Below are 23,084 nucleotides of genomic sequence, written 5' to 3' on the forward strand. Positions count from 1 at the left end.
CTCCTGCATGCCCCTACTGGGCATCAAGCCCACAACCAGACATGTGCCCTATAAATGCAGAAGACAACACATTCCCTTATATGATCACATGCGCTGCCTTGGGGGCAGATTCCCCAGAGAGGGATTGCTCCATTGAAATGGTTTATTATTTTCCTTGAAAGAGATATACTTTTTAAAAAATAATCCTCACCTGAAGATATTTTTTCAGGGAGGGAGTGAGGGGGGGGAGAGAGAGAGAGAGAGAGAGAGAGAGAGAGAGAGAGAGAGAGAGAGAAACATCAGTGTGAGAGACACAACAATTCCACATGAGTCCTGACCTAGGGTGAACCTGCCATCCAAGTTTGTGCCCTTGTCTGGGAATTGAACTTGCCACCCTTCAGCGCCCTGGCTGATGCTCTATCCACTGAGACACAATAGCCAGGAAGGGGTACAATTTTAACAGACAACAGCATGCTTTCCAAAAAAGACCTTCATATTAATGTCAGCACTTTTGTCTTCTGCTCTTTTAATGATCATATAAAGAGATCCTTCATTATCACCTTAATTTGCATTTCCCTACTAAGAGTGTTGGTCCCTTTAACATTTTTTGCTATTTGGACTTGCTTTTCTGAAACTTGCCTATTTGGCCTTAACTGGTTTGGCTCAGTGGATAGAGCATCGGCCTGTGGACTGAGAGGTCCCAGGTTCGATTCCGGTCAAGGGCATGTACCTTGGTTGCGGGCACATCCCCAGTAGAGAGTGTGTAGGAGGCAGCTGGTCGATGTTTCTCTCTCATCGATGTTTCTAACTCTCTATCCCTCTTCCTTCCTCTCTGTAAAAAAAATCAATAAAATAAATTTTAAAAAAAGATTTACTATAAACTCTAAGCTGTAGTTAAAAAAAAAAACTTGCCTATTTGTAGTCTTTTCAAAAATTAGTTATTTCGTGGCCAGATATCTCAGTTGGTTAGAATGTCATCTGGATAGACGAAGGTTGCTGGTTCCATCCCCAGTCAGGGCACATACGAGAAGCCACCAATGGCTCAGTGGTTGAGTGCCCACCCATAAACCAAGAGATCAAATTTGGATTCCGGGGGCATGCAGGAGGCAGCGGATGGATGAGTCTCATCATTGATGTTTCTCTCTCTCCCCCTTCCTCTGAAATAAAAAAAAGAAACAACCAATGAATGCATAAATAAGTGGAACAACAAGTTGACGTTTCTCAAATCAATAAAAATTAGAAAAAAATTAGTTTTTAAGACTTCTTTGCATATTAAAGGTATTAACTCTTTATCAGGTATGGCAACTGTTTTTGTAGATTATTGTCTGTTGACTTTTATCGTAGTTTCAATGTATCTGGTAATCAAGTACATCTTTTCTTCATAGTTTTAGTTCCGTCTTCATAAACTCTCTACCCCTGCGTTACCCTGACAGCCTAAGTCAGCAGTTCTCAACCTGTGGGTCGCGACCCTTTGGGGATCGAATGATCCTTTCACAGGGGTCGCCTAAGACCATCGGAAAACACATATATAATTACATATTGTTTTTGTGATTAATCACTATGCTTTATGTTCAATTTGTAACAATGAATATACATCCTGCATTATCAGATATTTACATGACGATTCATAACAGTAGCAAAATTAGTTATGAAGTAGCAACGAAAATAATTTTATGGTTGGGGGTCACCACAACATGAGGAGCTGTATGAAAGGGTCGCGGCATTAGGGAGGCTGAGAACCGCTGGAAGTGGTTTCATTGTTTCTATTCAGGACTGTGTAACATCAGCTAAATCTTTTCCCTACTGAACTGAAATACCACCTTTGTGGTATTTTTACCCATAAACGGGGAACCTACTTCAGGGCTCTGTTTCACTGACATCATTCCTACATCACATGGTTTTATTGTCTTTTATACTGTGTATTATCTGGAAAGGCAAGTTCCTCCTCAACCTTGTTTACAAGTTTCCCCACTATTTTCCCAAATGATTTTAAGATGATTTAATGAACCACACGTTGGGAGTCTAATGGAACTGCATATTTGTAAACTCATTTTAGAATTGACAAGTTTACATTCTTTTCCGCCTAAAGTTGTATGTCCCATCAGCTCAGGTTTTTAATTCTTCAATTAGCGTCTACTTTATAGCGACTTTTCTTTTTTTTTTTTCTTCTTCAAAGAAAAACAGGATGTCCTTTTCTACCTGTGGTGTCAACGGACCCCATTTACGGACACGCACCGGACCCGCCCCTTACCCCGGTTCCGGGTTACGAGGGAATCGAGGACTGACGTCACTTGGGGCTCACGCTCCAGACCCGGGAACGAAGGTGAAGCGAGGGGCGGAGGCGACTTTGCCCAGTCTACGCATGCGCACTCCTCCCCCGCCGTAGCGCTCATTGGCCGCGGCTTTTCCGCCGCGACCTCTCGCTTACTCCCAAATAGAAAACGCGACAGCCAATCTCCGGGTACTACGACGCAACCGAGTTTAAGCCTATCAAGTCCAGCCAATGAGAGCGCGCTTGCGGCCGACGTCATAGTTTGCCCCACCCTCAGCCCTCCTTCCTGGACGCCGAGCTCAGTTCGCGCAGTAACAAATGAAGTGCGCGCTGCGACACCTCCCAGCTCTCCAGCCTCGGCCGCCATTTCCTCGCCAGGCCTAACGGTCCGGCCAATCCCAGCGCACAGCGAGAAGGACGGAAGCTCCGCCAATCGGAGGCCGCCGATCCGACCCTTTGCCTCAGCCCGGCCCAATCCAGGCTTCGGCCCGTCGCCCCCAGCCCGCCCCCGTGGCGCCCTCTCTCCTCCCTCTTTGTGCGTCTCGCGCCGCCGCCGCCGCCCGCCGCGTGAGAGGAAGGGCTCCGCGCGTTCCGCGGCAACGCAGTCGAGTCCCCTCCCCCCGGAAGGTTCGCTAAGGAGAAGCCGCCGCCGAAGAGGAGCCGCCGGTGCGGGTCCCCGGGGGCGCCATGGCTACCGGAGCGAATGCCACGCCGCTGGGTAAGCTGGGCTCCCCCGGCCTTCCTTCCCTTCCCGGGCCTAAAGGGAGCTTCGAGCCGGTGCCACCGTCTGTCCCCGGGCCTGGGGCGGGGCTGCTGGTGCCCGGGCCGCCGCCTCCTCCACCCGTGGGGGCCCTGACCGCGGCCTTCCCCTTCGCGGCGCTGCCTCCTCCTCCGCCGCCGCCGCCGCCTCCCCCCCCGCCGCCGCCGCCGCCGCCGCCCTCCCCGGGCTCCTCGTACCCGCCGCCGCAGCCGCCCCCTCCGCCGCCGCTCTACCAGCGCGTGTCGCCGCCACCGCTGCCGACACCCCAGCCGCCGCGTCAGGACCAGCAGCCGGGCCCGGCCGGCGGCGGAGGAGGAGGTGAGTCGGGCCGAGAGAGTGCGAAAGGCGTCGCGAGAACGGGCCCGGCCAGCTGAGGGGCGCGCGGCGGCGGCGACGGCGACGGCTGCACGCGGCAGGGGCGCGCGCGCGCGCACACGGGGAGACCCAGGCGGAGGCGCCACGGGGCGCGCGGCCTGTTTCTTGTACCCTGAGTGCGCACGCGCGCTGGGGAAAAGGCGTGGGGAGGGGGGCGGCTGAGCGGGAGGTTTGCTCTGCGCAGGCGCAGTGCGCTGCCAGGCTGTAGGGCCCGAATGAAAGCTGGGGGCGGGGGTCCCCAGTTGCTCTCCAGCCCCAGGTGGAGGGGAGCGGTGTGGAGGGGGTCGAGTGGCTGGATTGGGTCCTGGGAGTGCCTGTCCCGAGGGTGTGAAAGAGTGAAGTCATGACGTGGAACCCCTTCCTGGTTGTAGAGGAGTCTGAGAGGGAGAAAAGTACCCAGAAGAGCTATTTCGACTGTAAGGCAGGGTCTTCACTACGGAGAAGGAAAGAGTGGGAAGTCTTCAGGACGTTGCTGGCTCATTTCTGTGGCTCTTTGGCGGGTGGGGGAATTCTGTTTTCTAGTTGGGGCTTCACCCGGGGCCTGGGCCCCCTGGGAAGTAGGATGACTTGTATGTACCAAATGTGTAGGGAATTTATGCTCATATATCAGGGAAGAAGGGTTTTGCTATTATAGTTTGTTCTTCTTTAAACTTACTTTTTTTCAGAGAGGAAGGGAGAGAGAGAGAGAGAGAGAGAGAGAGAGAGAGAAACATTGCTGTGAGAAACATTGATCGGTTTGCCTCCCCTATGACCTGGGCTGGGGATTGAACCTCTGCCTGGGTGACTTGCAACCACTGAGCCACTCTGGCCAGGGATTTTTTTGAACTTCAGGTGTCAGACACTGTACAAATGGCCCAGGAAAATTGTTGATGTCTACCAAACTTTTGAAGAAAAAAGTTGTCTTGTGGAGAAAAGAAGGAAAAAGGAGACATATGTAAAATTTTAGACAATAAATAAAAGAAAGAAAACATTAAAAAAAAAAAAAGGTCTTGAAGAAACTTGCTATAGATTTATGGAGATCTGGCCTAGTTAGAAAGGTTGGGAAGGTGGTGATGGGAGCAGCCAGCAGGTTGCAAACTTGTTTGGTTATTCAAGGATGATGTAGTATATTTAATATATATCTTCTCAGCACTTTATTTCCCTAACTGAAACTTTACCCATTAAGATTTGTTACCTTGTTGCCCTGGTCAGTGTGGCTCGGTTGGGCATTGTCCAACCCACAAGTTTGCCAGCTCCATTTCCCATCAGGGCACATGCCCGGATTTTCAGGCTTGATCCCTGGTGGGGGGCTTGTAGGAGGCAGCTGATCCCATGTTTCACTCACAGTGCTGTTTCTCTCCCTCTCTAAAAATCAGACTATTCTTTTAAAAAAGGATTTGTTACCTGTTCACATCACAGTTTCTCTGAAATGTTAACTTTTTGGACTCAGGTCCACCTGTCTCTGATTTCTCAGGTTTGGCTTCCAATCTTTGCTATTTACGTTTTAGGTCAAGTTCTCAGTTTCATAGTCCGCTGAGCTACATGTGATGTCCTAAGTGTCCTGAACGGCCTCTTGGTAGTTATTGTGGTGGTTGTGTTTGCATCTTACGAACTTTATTTCCTTTAGACTTCCCAAGTAAGAAGCGGAAGAGGAGCCGCTGGAATCAAGACACAATGGAACAGAAAACGGTGATTCCAGGAATGCCTACAGTTATCCCCCCTGGACTCACTCGGGAACAAGAGAGAGCTTATATAGGTAAATACACGTTCTGCACCCAAATGCATTTTCAGATTGTTAATATTCTGAGCGACACTTTATTCATTTAGTTTTGAGACTTTAAATTTTTCTATTTTGAGATAATGTATGGCCAGGTGTACTTTCATGACTTTGAAATAATTCTTCAGTTTTTGCTGTGTGGGTCCTGCATTTGCAGCTCCTTGTTATGGTCTGTTGGTAACAGCAGTGTTCTCCATGAGTACCAGGAAAGTAGAGGGGCCCACTTAGGAGTTAAGAGTAGCCCCCAGTTTAGGACCCCACACCTTCAGCTGCTGTTATTGCCAGTTGGTGAGGTGAGTGTCTTATGCCTCTGTGGACACGGCCCCAGTGGAGAACACTGCAGGTATTGTAAACCAAGAACCTTTTTCACAGCATGGCCTTTCACCATAATTTTACATTTCTCCCTTCCCTTAAAAAATGGTCTTTTACTTTTTATAGGTACTTTCTGAAAGGAAAAATACTCAGTTTAATCAAAAAGTTGTTCTGAAAGTGTTTACAGTTCACCCCCCTTTTATCATTTTGTTGAGTTTAACCTTTCCTTCAGCAATTATTTTCCTGGTTTGGTCTTTGGAGAGCTGTCTTAAAATGAGGGCTCTTGTATTTACCACTAAAGAACTCTGCTGGGAAAGGGATACCACTTGGGTATGGAATCTTACCTATTGGGAACTTTTAAGAATTAAGAATGACTATCCACATTGGAAATGAAATTAACCTCAAAATTATCTTTTTTAAAATACAAGGTTTTTAATGCAATTTGACCTTTATTTGTGTACCTCTGCTGCTGTCTCAAAAAAGTTCACTTGATAAACATTTCCTACTAACCAAATAAACACCCCCTCTGGAGTAAATTAGGGCAATGGTTTCCTACACCTATGAGGCTATGGCCTTCACAAATAAAAAGCTTCAAGGCTGGCTTGTTATTCTTGAGGATCATAGTGTCTTACATTTTTTAGACTGCTGAGAATTTTAAGGTGTTGAAATTGTCTAATATTCACAATATTTTCCTTCCCTCACTGTTCCTATCTATTCCGGCCCAGTCTCTTATGTCTCTCTCATGTTAGACAGATCTGAATCTTCACAGCCTTGTGAAAATGTCCTTTGTGGAGCAATGTCCCAAGAATAACAAGCTGACTTAGAAAATGGGAAAACAAACTCATTCTTTACATCTCCAGTTCTCTTCCTGTGGAAGGAGTTAATGCACTGAGCCCTAAGGGCTATTTATAGCTAATTTATAGCTAGAATCAAAGCTTGGGCGAATGTAGATTTCCACTCCAATGAGTATAGCAACCTTGATTTAAGTGCCAGCTATTTCCTCACATTAGACCCTACTATCCCTGCAGACCAGTTAAGAGAATTGTCACACACACACACACACACCCATAGGAAGGTGGCTTTCACTTTTAGTTGTTCTTAGAACTTAACTGCCAAGTCAGAACTTTTCTGGCATAAAAGAGCTTAGGGGGAGAAGAAGGGGAAAAAAGCTTAGGAGCCATTGTCTTTACTTTTGTCTCACAGTACACACTGCCTTGTACAGAATGCCCCAATGTTTTTTTAATAACGTAGATTTTACTTTCTTCAGAGTTTTTGTTTTTTCTTTAAATATATTTTATTGATTTTTTACAGAAAGGAAGGGAGAGGGATAGAGTTAGGAACATCGATGAGAGAGAAACATCGATCAGCTGCCTCCTGCACACTCCCCACCGGGGATGTGCCCGCAACCCAGGTACATGCCCTTGACTGGAATCGAACCTGGGACCCTTGAGTCCGCAGGCCGACGCTCTATCCACTGAGCCAAACCGGTCAGGGCATCTTCAGAGTTTTAATGGGTGTGTGATACAGCTCCTGTGGGATGTATTTATTTATTTATTTGTTTGTTTGGTAATGCTCATCCGAGGATATTTTCCCATTGATTATTTTTTGAGAGAGTGGAAGGGAGGAGGAGAGTCATTGATGTGAGAGAGACATCGATTGGTTTGCCTCCCACACGTGTTTTGATGGGCTGGGGATTGAGCCTGCAACCAAGGTATGTGCCCTTGATCAGAATCGAACCTGGGACCCCTCAGTCTGCAGGCAGATGCTTGACCCACGGAGCCAATCCGGCTAGGGCTCTGGGGTGTATTTAAATTTAGACGGGTATCTTGGGGTAGACCTACATTAATCCTGTCCTGGAGCTATTTCAACTTTAACCCAGCCAATAAGGCTTGCTCTTAATCTGTTCAAAACTCTCAGATGCTACAGAGGTAAGAAATAAGTGGTGATTCAGCATGCTGAAGAAAGTGGTCTGGCTCTTCAGGTCCTGTTATTTTGAGTAAAATCAGCTGGGTAGCATTTCCCTGGAGTCTCTGAATTTTTGTGAAAAACCCTCATTTCTCTTTTTCATGTACAGCCTCATTTGTCAAGGTCAGAGTGCCACACCATTCTCCTTGACCCACACTTTCAATCCTCTATACCCCTACTTTTACTCCCACATAAGGAGCAAGTCTAAAAACAGACTTCTTACCATAACTGGTTTGTTAAGGTATATGGATTGTCATCTAAAATTTGAATAAAAGCAGAAGGTATTGGGAGATTCCTACTAGTATGGATTTGGTGTACAGAAAGTATGTATGAACTGTGAAGTGTTGAATTGGTTATTTATTAACTGTCTTCTTTAAGGAATTTTTAACCTTGTATCAATGAAAATATTTGCTCAACTGGTATTTTTCCTTGTCCCACGTTAATTGGGTCTCATTTGGGGCTATGCTTAATATTATGAGAAAAAATTAGCTCTCAAGAGTCTTGCCCTCAAAGTAATTTGGTGGGAACAGGGTATTGGTGATAACATACATGGTTTGGTGCCAATTGTTAAAGCCTTGGTAGGAGGAGAGGTGAAACACCTGGTAAATGCTTTGATATTAGCCATAGTGAACAGTCTATACTGCTAACCCCTCTTCAAACAAACTGTTTGCTTCCTTAAGTGATAACCATTTTGAAGTGAAAAATACCTATAGATGTAAATGGACTCCTGCCGATAGATGGTTGGGAGTTTTTGCCTCAATGTGTTCACTGATCAGTCGTCCCTTTCAAAGTCTCCGAGTTCTTCATGCTTGTTGTTGAGATTTGAGATGTTTTTTGGTAACATTGTCTTTTTTCCATCCTTTTTTTTCTTTCCTAACCTGGTTTCTTCCAGTGCAACTGCAGATAGAAGACCTGACTCGTAAACTGCGCACAGGAGACCTGGGCATCCCCCCTAACCCTGAGGACAGGTTGGGAAACAGTTTTAACCAGCTGACAGTAACACTTTTACCTTTTTCTCAATAACGTTTTACTGGTGGCAACATGTTGTGTCAGTGCAATAAAATCCTAGTAAGACGACTGGTACTCTGATCATTCTGGGGAGTAGGGTTTAATTAGCAATATATGTGGTCATCAGCTAGAAATTGGAATGAAACTTAATTACTAGCAGAATAAAAAGTTACAGGAAAATGGATAACTGGTTTCTAATTTGTAAGCATGTATATTTTAACCTGACTTGCCCACCCCTAAGGACAGTGAGTGGGCCATTACCAGCCTTTTCAATACCTGCTTTGGCTGAAAGCCCAGGGTGTAGAGGTTTTTCTCACAGGTGCACGATGCAGGAATTAAGAATATTTTTGAGCATCGCTGAATTTGAGCAGGCCAGAAACTCAGTCTGCTCAGCGCATTGCTATATTGTTCCTGCTCATGGTTTTGAGATGGTTTTAAAATAGACGAGATTTCTAACCAATTTCCTTCACTGCCAGTTAATTTTCAGCCTTGGCCATTGCCTGGGGCATTAGGAGGGGCCAGAATATTCCCACCGGTTTTGGGAAGGCTAGCTACCATCCCTACATTACCACCACCCTCCTCCCCCTTTTTAAGGGGAGTGTGGTCCTCCAACAGCTGTGGTCATGCTATCTCCGTTTAAAATTTCACCTGTGAAAAAGGCCAAGGGAAGTGAATTTTAAAATATATTTTTTTATTGATTCCAGAGAGGAAGGGAAAGGAAGAGAGGGAAACATAATGAGAGAGAATTGTTGATCAGCTGCCTTCTGCACGCCCCACACTGGGGATCAAGCCTGCAACTCAGGATGTGCCCTGACCTGGGATTGAACCATGACCTCCTGGTTCCTAGGTCAATGCTCAGCCACTAAACCATGCCAGGCAGAAGTGAATTTTTTAAGCAGTAATTTTATTGGCTGATTGTGGTCTTTGAACAGTTAAAACCTGGTCCATTTACTTAGAAGGACAATATGCCTTCCTCTCAATGAAATGTCTCTTAGTGCGTGTAGCATATTTGAAAGCATTTTGCTTTAAAATGTAATGTTTTTGGCTTTTGTTACCCAATTAGTAACTTGTTAAATCAGGAAGATGTATTGGTTTTAGAAGCCACTTTTATACATCTTTCTGCTGCCCCTTGCTAGTAAACAAGTTTAATGACTTTAATTTGTTTATATTATTTTTTTTACTTGTAGATTTTGGTTGGAGGGGGTTTTGTTTCATATTTCTTGGCTTTTTTTTTAGATTTGCATTATAGGTTGCAGACCACAATTGTTAAGTGCCATTTTTGGCTTTTTTCCCCCTTTAATAATATACCTACAGGTTATCAGGCAATTCCTCAAAGGGTTGAATTTTTAACAAACCTTTGCTTCCTGGAGAACTGGGATTAGAATTTAGTTGATATATACGATGCTTTCTCAAAGTGAAGAAGTTGGGCCAATCTAACCTTTAGAATATCAGCCTTTGTATTTCACATTCATAATTTGGGAGGAGATTAAACTGTTGTGAGGCCTTTAAATGACCAATTTGTACTGATAAAACTCATTTTGGTGATTAGCTAGAAATGCTTAATTCTAGACAGTTACCAGGGGGGAATTAGAAATGTCAAGCATGCTAGAAATAAAACCAGAGCAGACTCTCTCTCCCTTGTATTCAGTTTGAAAGAATCCCTAATACCTGATTGGTTTTTCTTTTGAGCCCAGGTTGGAGGGAAATGCATGAGTTTCTTAACTTAATAAATTATTTCTTAAGAAGGTGTATTTTCAATATTAAGCCACTTAATGCCATTTTGATGTTGCTTAAGTTGCACAGTTAAAAATGTTTTTAAATTGGTTGTAGATTTAAATGTATAAGGTGGTAGTCTAATAAACTGGGGTATGCTCGCTTTTGTTCACTATTACTGGATTGTGCTAACAGTTTATACAAATGCTAGAAACGGAGGTGTCATTTAGCCGTCATTAGCTATGAACAAACCTGACCTTTTATTCCATCGTGTGTGTAACAGATGACATGGTTCCCTTTAGGCTGAAGACAGTGGGAGCAGCCGAGTTCAGTCCTTGCTCTCCAACTAGGCAAGGTTCTCTCAACTAAACCAAGGGTGTAGGAGTCTTGACTACTTTCAGGATGTTTTTTAAATAACCTGATCCACATGGTCTCTTCCCTTCTTGCAGCTGCTACTAAATTTTCAATCAGAATATCAAGCTATGGTCCTTTTTGTAATCTTAACTTAGAATTCTAGGAGTGTAACTTCTCTTTTTTTATTACCGCAAAATCCAGCTGTGGTAAACTGACCATTTTATCATTACTATTTTTTACTTGTAGCAACAGCATTTTACTCCTTGAAAAGCAGAGAGAGAGAAAATCTGCTTTCTGGACTTGTAAACTCTGGTGGAGAATCACAGGTTTCCCCCTGCTGTTTGCAGGTTCAGACCTTAGACAAGTACTTGACCAAGTCTCATTTGCAGCCTCTCTAGAAGCTGCGTTAGCACTTTAACGTTTTTCTTTACCCAGACTCCCCAACTTCGAACAGCCAGAAAACAGGTTGACTCCTGGGCCTTGGACACAGCCAGTCAGGCCATTGAAGGAAAAGCAGAGACGAAGCCTTGCACCATCTCTCCATTGTGGGGGCCAAGTAGCTGCACTAGCCTTGAGTCCTAGTTGCATTGGGTTGAAGAGTTCATATTTACTATGTGGAGGGGACATACACTTCCTGACAGGGCATGAACTCTGCGAGAGTTAACGTTTTACATAAACTTGGGGTTTTTGTGGTTCATAAAGTTGTAATATTGTAAAATTTTTTGCAAATGATAGAAAATCCATATTTGGCAAGAAGACTCCAGATAGTACTGTCCTTGTTTGCAGTCGAGAGGTTTTTCCGAAGGACAGAGTAAACCCTCATCCTTTTTAGAAAAAAGCAAAACCATTTTTTTGCCTTTCTCACACACACCCCCGTCCCCCTAATGTTAAGCTTCCATCTCCCCATTCCACACGATCTTGAATAGCACACGTTATGGTCAGTTCCTCCGAAGAGTGTTGTGTTAGGGTCTGAGGCAGAGGGGCTGGGGAAGACTTATTATAGCCCATGTGGGGATGACAGAATAGTTAAGGTAGAGCAGTAACGGTGGTCTGTTTCCCACAGGTCCCCTTCCCCTGAGCCCATCTACAATAGCGAGGGGAAGCGGCTTAACACCCGTGAGTTCCGCACGCGCAAGAAGCTGGAAGAGGAGCGGCATAACCTCATCACAGAAATGGTTGCTCTCAACCCTGACTTCAAGCCACCTGCAGATTACAAGTAAGCAGGGGGCTGGGTTGTCTGGGATGAGGACCCATGAAGAATGTGTGTGACGTGGTAGAACATTTAAAAAAAAAATAGACCTAGTGATTTCAGGAAGAAAGAGAGAGAAACATCAGTGATGAGAGAATCGTTGGGCTGCCTCCTGCACACCCCACACTGGGAATCAAGCTCGTAACCTGGGCATGTGCCTTGCCTGGGAATTGAACCCTGACCTCCTGGTTCCTAGGCCAACACTCAGTCACTGAGCCACGCCAGCCAGGTGACAGGATGAAACATTTGGTACTGACTTCTCACCTCTTACCTCAAGTCACCAGAGTCAATGAGTCTTTTCTTCCGTAGACCTCCAGCAACACGTGTGAGCGATAAAGTAATGATTCCACAAGATGAGTATCCAGAAATCAACTTTGTGGGGCTGCTAATTGGGCCCAGGTAAGTAACTTCTATCTAGCCTATGGGATAGAGAATTCCTAAGAACCTGTGAGGTGTGTTTATCTTGTGCCAAATTGGGTGCCATTGGTGGCACCTTCCTGTTTTGGATAGGACCTTCACTTTGGCTGAGTTCATGCCTTCCTGTGAGAAAATCTCTTTAACATCCTCATTTTACTTCAGGGAAGTCAAATCTTAAGGATTGCTGTGGCTGATCTTAACTTAGAGATCATTGATTTCTTGGTGGGGAAATCCAATTCTCTGCACTCAAGATTTCCTACCAGTGCCTGATCAGCCCACCTCTGTCCCCTTGGCATGTGAATTTGCATATAACAACTCAACCTTTTCTGTATCTGATAGAGGGAACACATTGAAGAACATAGAGAAGGAGTGTAATGCGAAGATAATGATCCGGGGGAAAGGGTCTGTGAAAGAAGGGAAAGTTGGGCGCAAAGATGGCCAGATGTTGCCAGGAGAAGACGAGCCACTTCATGCCCTGGTTACTGCCAACACCATGGAGAATGTGAAGAAAGCAGTAGAGCAGGTGAGGGAACCAGAAAGGAAGCCTCTTGCCAGAAATCTAGGTGGTTGTCTTAGCACTGAACGTAACTGTCCATTGTGTCTATTAGATAAGAAACATCTTGAAGCAAGGAATTGAGACCCCTGAGGACCAGAATGACCTTCGGAAGATGCAACTTCGGGAGTTGGCTCGCTTGAATGGGACCCTTAGGGAAGATGATAACAGGTATGTGATCAGGTTAGAGGGGAGTGCACCAGAGACCTGAAGAATCTATTGAAGTAGGAAGGGGTTGGCTATAGCCCTTAAGTTGACTTTTTTTTTTTTTTTCTCAACAGGATCTTAAGACCCTGGCAGAGCTCAGAGACCCGTAGCATTACCAATACTACAGTGTGTACCAAGTGTGGAGGGGCTGGCCACATTGCTTCTGATTGCAAATTCCAAAGGTGAGGGAGGGCTGCAGTCGTGGCTTGCTGGTAGCCTGTGGTGTACAGGAAGCTCTTCAGCACATTGGCTGGTTGCTATTAACTAGTGGATCCAAGAGAAGCTTTCCTTTCTGTGCATGTGATGGTGTGGTTTAAAGTCCAGGATGATTAGAAACCGCCTATGCAGAACACTCCTATTTTGTTGTTCATCCTGAGCCCAGGAAAACTGTAAACTTGCATCCTGGGTATGGGGAGTTGGTCGTCTCCTCCCCTCCCCCCCCTTTTTTTAAAAATCCTCATCCAAGGATGTTTTCATTGACTTTAGAGAAAGGGGAGGGAGAGAGAGACAGACAGACAGACAGACAGACAGACATTGGGGTGCCTCTAATATTCACCGCAACCAGGGATCGAACCCGAAACCTGGGTGTGTGCCCTGACTGGGAATTGAACCTGTGACCTCCAACCAATTGAACTACACCAGCCAGGGCAGGGTATAAGTGTTTTTACTGTAGCTCAGTGTTACGTGCCGTTTTTGCTGCCGAAGACTGGTTTAAGAACACCAAATAAATGTAAGGATTTTGACCAGTTTTGCAAGCCAGCACTTGATAGCAACATTTTTTCACTTGGAGTGGCTTTGTTAAGGAAGTCCTGGTAGCTGTATTCCAGTCTTGCATAGATTTCCTTCCCTCAGACTGGAAATGCAGAATTCTTAGTTTAAATGTTTTTATTGACTACAGAGAGAGGAAGGGAGAGGGAAAGATAGAAGCATCCATGAGAGAGAAACAACAACATTGATTGGCTACCCCTTACAACCTGGATATCTGCCCTGGTTGGGAATCGAACTTGTGATCCTTGGGTGCATGGGATGATGCTCTAACCAACGGAGCCACACTGGCCGGGGCTGGGAATGCAGAACTTGATGAAAGTTGCTACTTAGAAGAACCTGCCCTTTCCTGTCTGCATGGCTGGTTATGGTCTGGTGCTCCCCGTCTCCCTGACCTTGGCCCTGGGTCTCTGCTGCGGCAGAGCGATGTGTAACCCCAGACGCCCAGTCGGGCCACAATGGAAGAGCCAATGAGACTGCTTTAAAGAATGCGTTAGAAAGGATGATTCAGTTCCTCAACTTTCTTGTGTAAATTCCTCAGGGCAAAAGTTTCCTCCTTAATGATTTCCTCTCTCTCTGTGACCCACACCCCACCTTCAGGCCTGGTGACCCGCAGTCAGCTCAGGATAAAGCTCGGATGGATAAAGAATATTTGTCCCTCATGGCTGAACTGGGTGAAGCTCCTGTGCCAGCATCTGTGGGCTCCACCTCTGGGCCTGCCAGCACACCTCTGGCCAGTGCGCCTCGGCCTGCTGCTCCCGCCAACAACCCACCTCCACCGGTGAGCTTCAGGCGCTGGTTCTCCTGGCCTGGTCCCCATCTTCCTCAGAGGAGGGGGTGATGGCCCGGGATTTGGGGCAGAGCAGATTGTGGACATGGCTGGCAACATTGTTCTTTCGGGATGTCAGATGTTTGGGGATCGCACTCTGGGAAGATTCTGTCCTGTGTTCTGGTCCTCTGGCAGAGCCGAGAGAACAATGTTGCCACCAGGGGGAGCAGGCAGGGACGTTGGCAGGAAATGCTCTCACGTAGTCTCTCATGTCTACCACCCAGAGCCGCCCACCCTGGATGAATTCTGGCCCTTCAGAGAGTCGGCCCTACCACGGCATGCACGGAGGTGGTCCTGGTGGCCCTGGAGGCGGCCCCCACAGCTTCCCACACCCATTACCCAGCCTCACAGGTGGGCATGGTGGGCATCCCATGCAGCACAACCCTAATGGACCCCCACCTCCTTGGATGCAGCCACCACCACCGCCGATGAACCAGGGCCCCCACCCACCTGGGCACCATGGCCCTCCTCCAATGGGTAAGTAAGTGTCAGACCAGAAACCTTGGGGCTTTGGGATAAGCAGGAGTTATAGCTAGTTGCTGTGAACTAACAGCTGCTCTCAAAGTGGCTGAGTGTTGCACTGCGTCTCTTGTCAAGGCTTGGGCTCCAGGAGGAGCAAGACTCCATCTGATTCAGGAAAGGGTTTCTGTGTGGGGTCAGCACAGGCCTCTCATAGAACTGCTCTTGTAAGGGCAGTGACTGCAGGATGTGTGACTGTAAAAGCTGTTGGTGGGGGACGACTTCCCTGGCCAGTTCAAATGTCCTGCTAAGTCCCTGCTCTTCCTTCCATCAAGATCAGTACCTGGGAAGTACGCCTGTGGGCTCTGGGGTCTATCGCCTGCATCAAGGAAAAGGTAATGGAGCCTGACATCCCGCTTTGGGGCATCACCTAGGCCTGGGAATGAAGGGGGGCCTGTCCCAAATCTCTCCTCCCAGAGGCCTGACCCTTTCCTTCACCTAGGTATGATGCCGCCACCGCCTATGGGCATGATGCCGCCACCGCCGCCGCCACCCAGTGGGCAACCTCCTCCCCCGCCTACTGGTCCTCTTCCTCCATGGCAACAGCAGCAGCAGCAGCCTCCACCACCCCCTCCGCCCAGCAGCAGTATGGCTTCCAGCACCCCCTTGCCATGGCAGCAAAGTGAGTGGCATATTTTGGGCTTGTGGGGGTGGGTGGGATGGGGGGTGGGGCTAAGAGGAATGAGAGAACCTCACAGCTCACACAGGCAGGCCAGCACCTTAGGGTGAGACTCTGATCTCTGCTGGGGGTGAACACAGAAAGGGCCTTGTGGCCCCTGGGAGGTGTCGGGGAGGAGAGCTGATGTTTGGCGTGGTTGTGTCTGGGGTCATATGCGGGGGCCTGGAGGGGACCTGCCGTAGTAGGGTGTCAGGAGTCCAAGCTCTCACTGGCTGAGTGAGCTGCTGGCTGGCTCAGTTCTGTGCACATGGCCAGGGGTGGGTGGTGCATGCGAGTTTTGGAGAGGGATGTGATTGGGGCCTGAGAGACTGGGGATGGTACCTGGCAGTGGGAGAGTAGCTGTGGCCTTGAGATTGAATGTGCCGTTCGGTGGTGGCGGCGGATGGGCGGAGGGATGTCAGAGCCGGTTCTTGTGTCTGGTACCTTCCTGTCAGCCCTTCCAGGGGACATTGGTGACAAAGGGCTTACTTCGTTAAGCCCAGAGACCTTGAGGCTGACCCTAGGGTAGTCCTGCCCACCCCTTCACTCCCCACACCAGGACAGCCCCGCCCGCCCGCCCCCCACCACCGTACAGCATGCAAAGCAAGGAGCAGGCGCCCCTCGCCCCCATCCCAAGGCAGCAGCCGCAGAGAACCGCGGTGTGCCCCCGCGCGTGTGACCTTGGGCTTCTTTACCACCCCAGATACGACGACTACCACCACGAGCGCTGGCACAGGGTCCATCCCGCCATGGCAACAGCAGCAGGCGGCTGCCGCAGCTTCTCCAGGAGCCCCTCAGATGCAAGGCAACCCCACTATGGTGCCCCTGCCCCCCGGGGTCCAGCCGCCTCTGCCGCCCGGGGCCCCTCCCCCTCCGCCGCCTCCGCCGCCTGGTTCCGCCGGCATGATGTATGCCCCACCTCCCCCTCCTCCGCCTCCCATGGACCCTTCTAACTTTGTCACCATGATGGGCATGGGGGTGGCAGGCATGCCGCCCTTCGGGATGCCTCCAGCTCCCCCACCGCCTCCACCACAGAACTAGACTCGGTTTTTTAAGAAAATATATATTATATATAGAGAGAATTGGTCTTGTTTAAACACACGCCGAACCTCACCATATGGAGCCAGACATTGGGACGCACGCATGTGATTGTGTGCACGCATGTGTGTGTGTGCACGCACCGGGCTGGGCCAAGCGACTGAGGACGGGCAGGTGGTAGTAGGGGCGCCAGCTTGGGCTTTCCTGGCGCCCCGTAGCATCGAGTGTCTTCTTTGTCTTCTTTCTCTCCTCACCCAACTCCCTTTGCCTCTCCCCAAACCGGGCCGCCAGGATCCCTCCCCGCAGCAGCGATGGCCCGAGCCATGAGAGTGAGGACTTTCCGCGCCCATTGGTGACCCTTCCAGGCAGACAGCCTCAGCCTCAGCAGCGCCCCTGGTGGACAGGATGGTTCGGCAAAGCAGCCTGAGTTATTTTTGTGGACGGAATCGGAACACGCTGGCTCCATATTGTGAAATTTTCATTAATTTTTTTCTTTTTCCTTTGTTATTTCCTTATCTCTTCCTTCCTTCAGACTCCGTCCAAGGAGATGCTCTCCCCGGTCTTCTGCTGCAATCAGATTACTTTGCCTTTTCTCCATTCCTCATTCTTCTCTTTCCAAGGAGAGAGGAGCAAATGGTTTTAGGCCAAGGCCTTGGCCACTAATGTCAGGCTAGTTTGGACAGGGGTGTTCCTTTGGTTCTAAGATTTCCAAGGTGCCATCGCCACCCCAAGATTATTATTATTTTTTTTTAAGTGTGGAATTTTGTGTCTGCTACCCTCATAGAGTAGTGGCTTAATCTCCATCTCCGGGATTCATGTCCATCCTGACACCCTGCCAGCAGTAGGTGTGGCTGCCCAAGCCACCTTGGGTTTGTCTGCCAGACCAGGTCGTTTCCATGTTCCTGAGCACCTAAGCTGCCTCATATTCCATTTGTTCCTCTCCTTCCTGGAAGGCTTCCTTTTAAATTTTCTTTTAATTCCAAATGTCTGGATGTTTTGCAGTGTCTAGGGTGTTGAGCCCCTTGTTTTTTTCGTTCTGCTCCCCCACCCCATCCCTTTTCATGGAGTGATTATGTTGACAATAATGTATAACGCGCGTTCTCTTCACTGGTTTATCTGCAGAAATTTCTCTGGGCTTTTTTTTTCCAGTGTATGATTCAACACTGCGTTAAAGGGGGATGTTCCATTGAATAAAAGAGCAGTGTGGTTTTCTGGGTCTGTTTCTTTATTTTCTCTTAAGCCCTCTCCCCCATTATCAGCAGCACTGGTTACCTGTTCCCACAGGTAGCACCTGGCCCCTGGGGAACCTGTGGGACATTGGTTAAGGAAGCCGCCCGCCCGCCTGCCTGCGTGGGTTTGCTGGTGGAAGTGGAGTATGTAGGGAGCCCCACACCCTCCCCCTGTGTATAGTTAATAGCTGAGAAACCATACTCGCCCCTCCTTGGTGACCCCTCATCTCTCTGTTCCATGTCCTTTTGAAGACATTTCCCTGGGGCTCGGACCCCCCACATTTGCAGAGCTCCAGTTGTGATTTGTGCCTGAAAGCTGCCACCTGACTACGGCCCTGGGCCTAGGAGGCATCAGTACTAAAGGTCAAGCCAACTAATCCTGCCTGTCAGGCACAGAGCAGCTAAAATTAAAATTGCCAAGTGGCTTTTCTTGCTCTGCTGGTGACTAGCAGCCTGCCAGCACCGCAGGCTTTGGGGAGCGGAGGGGGCAAGAGAACGTGCCCACCGTGTGCTTCGTAAGCACTTCTTGGCGAAGGGTCTTAGCCTGCTCTTCTCTTTCACGTCTGGACAGTACCATTGTGGCACTGGAAAACTCCGTGTCCAGTCTCCATGAGGTAGTGAGGTCCCATCCCTGCACTGCCCCTGGCCCTTCCCGGGCTGGCTTTCCTTCGGAGAGGCTAAGGGACAACAAGCTGCCACTCCCAGCATCTGACCAGTGGGGACAGCAACCCCGGCCTGGGCTGTATTCCAGCTTCAGACAGGAGCTGGCCACTGCTGTTGATCTGGAGCAAAGCCTGGGTGTCTCCTTTGCTGTAGGCTCCAGGGCTTAAGGAAGTTTCGGAAAGCAGTAGGTCCCCTAAACCGTGGTTGACTGAAAGGAGATGGGGGGAAATATGTCCTTAACGGATGGAATGGAGGCAGCTCGGGCCTGGCTACCCTCTTTGACCTTGGCTTCACCTCATTGCTTCCCCCACAAGCTTGGTTTCCCTGGTGGGCTCATTGGGCGGTTAATTAGCTCTTTGAAGCTCTGAAAGAGGCAAAGTGGCGCTATGTGGGTTTTAGAAATAAAATCAATAAACGACTTAACCACAGCCCAGCTATCTCCTCTGTCTCCCCTGGGGCCAGCTCCATTCCTGTGCTCGCTCCTCCTCTGCTCCCTGCCGTCAGCTTTTGTTAAGGTTTGGAGAGTAACAGTGGCTGACGAAGGCATCCGTCGTGGGCCTTTCTCCAAGCAGCTCTAGACCCTGAAATGGAAGAGAGACAACGGGAAGGCTTGGCCTTCAGAATGGCAGCGAGCCACCTGCCTTTGTGGCTGGATGGGAGGGATGTGGACTGCTCCCCTCCCCTCCCTCCTGGAGACATCCTAGGTGGGAAAGGCCTTCTGTGTGGCCCTATTGTTCCGGAGGACCAGCCAGCCCTTGTTCCTGTCTGTGCCGCATCGCCCCACCCTCCCAAAGCTTGGTGGGTGGAAGGAATGCCAGCTGGGAAAGGTGAGTGCTCGGGCTCTGTTACTGAGCCAGCCAGTGCTCTGGAGAAACCCAAGATTGGTCCAGGGAAGGAGGCAGGGTTTCCGATGAGAAACCTAGTCAGACATAAACAACCTGGAATTAGTTCAGGTTGGAAAACGTGCTTTCAGGATTCTTTAAAATAAATGCACACGCAACACCAGGGAGAGAATGAGCAGGGAGAAAGAACACAGTGAAATGAGAAGTAGGGCCGCTTGAGCCTGGGTTTCATGCTGCTGGGTTGGGGCATCAAAGGGAAAAAGCTTGGAAACTGAGTTGGAGGCCACTGACAAAGACTGAAAAACCCCCGCAAGAAGGACATTCGTTACCAGCCACTGTGGCTCATGTTCCAGGAGGTCACAGGGCACGTGCCTGGGTTGTAGGCTCAGTTCCCAGTAGGGGGCGTGCAGGAGGCAGCCCATCAATGTTTCTCATCAGTGTTTCTCCCTTTCTCTGAAATCATTAAAAACATTTAAAAATACATGTTACTGATTTCAGAGAGGGGAGATAGAGAAACATCAATGATGAGAAAAAATCAATTAGCTGCCTCCTGCATGCCCCACACGGGATCAAACCCACAACCTGGACCTATGCCCTGACCGGGAATCGAACCATGATCTCCTGACTCAGATTGATGCTCAACCACTGAGTCATGCCAGCCGGGCAATAACATTGTTTAAAGGTGCATCTGTTTTCCAGTAGAAACGGTATGTCCCAGTTCAAGTGCCTTCAGTGCAGGGGAAGGGCGAGCACTGAATTGATAAGAGGGCTGTGGGCCAACTGCTAGAAAAGGATTGATTGAATTTGGGAGCTGAATAAAAAAATGGGACTGGTCTGGCATTGGCCAGTGTTGCCCGATTGGGCATAGTGCTACACCAAAAAGCTGCCAGTTCGATTCCATCTCGGGGCACATGCCTGGGTTGCAGGCTTGATCCCCTGTAGAGGGCGTGTAGCAAGCAGACAACAGATCAATGGTTCACTCTTGTTCTGAAAATAAAAAATATTAAAAAAAAAAAAAAAAAAAGGATGGGAATAGCCCTGCCTAGTTTTGTTTAGTAGGTAGAGCATCAGCCCTTGGTCTGAAGAGTCCCAGGTTTGATTCCTGCTCAAGAGCACATACCTCGGTTGCAGGCTCAATCCCTGGCCCCAGTTGGTTGCGGCGCCAGCGGGAGGCAACCGATGGATGTGTTTCTAACGTTTCCTCTCTTTCTCCTTCTGCCCCCTCCCTTCCACTCTAAAAATCAATGGAAAAAATATCCTCACTCCTCTGGTGAGGATTTAAAAAAAAGATGGGAATGGTCTGTTGGGAGCCAGTCCTTAGTGGCAGGAAGAAGTTTTACAGGCAATTAGGGGTCAGTATAAAGTTTCATGTCGTCAAAGCGTGCTGCCACAGTTGGGGTGTGGTGGGGAGAGCACACATAACGGGTGTGCTCTGCTCGGACCAGCCCTCCACAGAAAGTGCAGGCGAGCGAGAGGCCTGGGGGAGGTGGGGTGGAGCTGAGCGGAGGCCAGAGTGCCGCCAAGCATTCCTTTTGGAAATAGAAAAGACCTAGAAGAAGACAGGTCTTGCCTGGCTGGTTTGGCTCAGTGGATAGAGTGTCTGGCCTGTGGACTGAAGGGTCCCAGGTTTGATTCTGGTGAAGGGCACATGCCTGGGTTGCAGGCCTGATCCCCAGTAGGGGGAGTGCAGGAGGCAGCTGATCCATGAATCTCATCATTGATGTTTCTACCTCCCTCTCCCTTTCTCTCTGAAGTCAATAAAAGTATATTAAAAGTCTGAATAAAAGTTATTTAAACAAAGAAAACAATCTTTTCTTTGGGACCTTTTCCTCCACCGTGAAGCATGGCACTGTGGAGGACCAGCATGGTAATGCCATCTTGGGGAATGGGCAGAGCAGGGCTTGGGTGTCAGAGGCCTGGATGGACTTGGCATTGGGCCCAGCACTGAGCTGTGATTCCCGGGCTAGGCCTGCTGTGGGTCAGAAGGTCCTGAGGAAGAGCTCGCCTTCCCGTGAACCAGGCTCCCTGTAGCATCCTGCAGGTGTCCAGGCCTCTGACCTTCCTTGGTCAGACAGAACACCCAGTTCCTCCTCCCTGCCCCCCAGCCCACCGGCCTGCAGCCCAGGAGGCCCAGGCAGCCTTTGGAATAGCGCGAGGCCCTGGGCTCCCTTTGCTTAAAGAAGAAAGCAGAATCCAGTCAGCTTCCACAGTGCAAGGCTCAGAGAAGGAAAGCACCCAGCCTGAGGACACACAGCAAATCCGCGCTGGGGTCAGTCCCTGCGCAGGGAATCGGGCGCAGTCAAAGCCTCCGGAGGAAGATGAATGGTGTGAAGTCCCCGGGGTGCAGGGGCTTCTGTTTTACAAGTGAAGTCATAGCTGTGAGTCCTGGACCACTAAGTCCTTGTCCAGTGGGCGGCCCAGGTGGGAGGGGTGAGTGGGAGAGGGCCTCCAATCACCTGGCAGCTGCATCACAGGAAGACCTAATACCACTGGCCAATATTATGGGGGGTGGGGTGGGTGGGTAGTATGCTTCAGTTTTTTCTCCTACCCCTATGGGTCCACAGGACTACAGTTCCCAGGGGCCCCTGCTCCAGGCTGTTGGCCCCTAGGCAAAGTTGGCCTGTAATCTGACCATTCTCGAAAGGTCATTTCAGAGCTCCTTGAGAGACAGCAACAGGGGGAGATCAGCTTGGGTGGGGGTGGGGGTGGGGTGGGGAGAGTGGCCCTGCCTGGGTGACATCCCCCATACCACCCCCTGAAACTCGGGGTCCTCATCTCCCTTTTCTTGAGACACCAGTGTCCCCTGCTAGCTGCCCCTCTTCTGTTTGGGGCACACTGACTCCCAACTCCTGGCCCTTCAGCCGGAGGCGAGGAAGGGGCCTTGTCCCCTTTTGCCACAGTGTGTGGCCTTCCCACCAGAGTGCAGATAACAGTAGCCCCCCAGTGTGGCCACTGTGGAAGCTTGACCAGAGGTCATTCAGCCTGTGGCTTGCAGTCTCTTTGGGTAAATGTCTAAAGCAGACCAGGCTGGCCCTAACTGGTTTGGCTCATTGGATTAGAGCATCAGCCTGTGGGCTGAAGGGTCCTGGGTTCAATTCCAGTCAAGGGCATTTAAAATAATAATAATATAAATAAATAAATAAATAAATAAATAAATAAAGCAAACCATGCTGCTCATGAAGGCTGGGCCTCCTGACATGTGCCCACTTGACAGCCCCCTCAGACTCTCCTGATTGACAGCCCACAATCCAGCCCCACCCTTCATCTATAACCCGGGAAAAGGACCAGATCCAGGCAACCTCTTCACCCCAGGTCACAGCCCCTGGGCTCCAGGCAAACCTCGGGCCTCTCAAGCCAGCACTCGCCTGCTGCATCTTGTTTCTGACCCTGCGGAAGGCAAGACAGAGACCCCAGTGTGCGAGGCCTGGAGGAAGTGGGTCAGCACAGGGCTGTGAATGAGCCAGGCTGAGCCTGGCCTGGCCTGGCCCCTTATGGAGCTGGGCCTGTTCTCCCTGCCCGCTCTCTTCTCCTCCCCTCACCCCCAAAATAGCTCCTGAGCTGTCAGGCCAAGACCCTCCCATCCTGGGGGGAGGCGGGGCATGCTGCCCAGAGTCTGGCTTT

At 49.2% G+C, this 23,084-nt stretch overlaps 1 protein-coding gene across 10 annotated transcripts; it reads left to right on the top strand.

The window, feature by feature from the left end:
- Positions 1-2,556: 2,556 nt before the first annotated feature.
- Positions 2,557-17,941, top strand: SF1 (splicing factor 1). Of its 10 annotated transcripts, XM_059710200.1 has the most exons (14): positions 2,557-2,969; positions 4,993-5,121; positions 8,312-8,387; positions 11,558-11,710; positions 12,053-12,142; positions 12,500-12,683; positions 12,769-12,884; positions 12,995-13,102; positions 14,286-14,466; positions 14,718-14,991; positions 15,309-15,368; positions 15,476-15,655; positions 16,395-16,599; positions 17,021-17,941. In XM_059710200.1, the coding sequence occupies exons 1-14, from the start codon at positions 2,939-2,941 to the stop codon at positions 17,154-17,156; spliced, it is 1,923 nt and encodes a 640-aa protein (XP_059566183.1). In that variant the 5' UTR covers positions 2,557-2,938; the 3' UTR covers positions 17,157-17,941. The 10 variants fall into 10 exon arrangements, with proteins under 10 accessions (XP_059566183.1, XP_059566175.1, XP_059566173.1 ...); XM_059710192.1 differs by having other exon boundaries at positions 14,718-14,995; positions 16,395-17,941; XM_059710190.1 differs by having other exon boundaries at positions 16,395-17,941.
- Positions 17,942-23,084: the final 5,143 nt, after the last annotated feature.

Source organism: Myotis daubentonii, chromosome 9 (assembly GCF_963259705.1).
Source record: "Myotis daubentonii chromosome 9, mMyoDau2.1, whole genome shotgun sequence".
NCBI lineage: Eukaryota > Metazoa > Chordata > Mammalia > Chiroptera > Vespertilionidae > Myotis > Myotis daubentonii.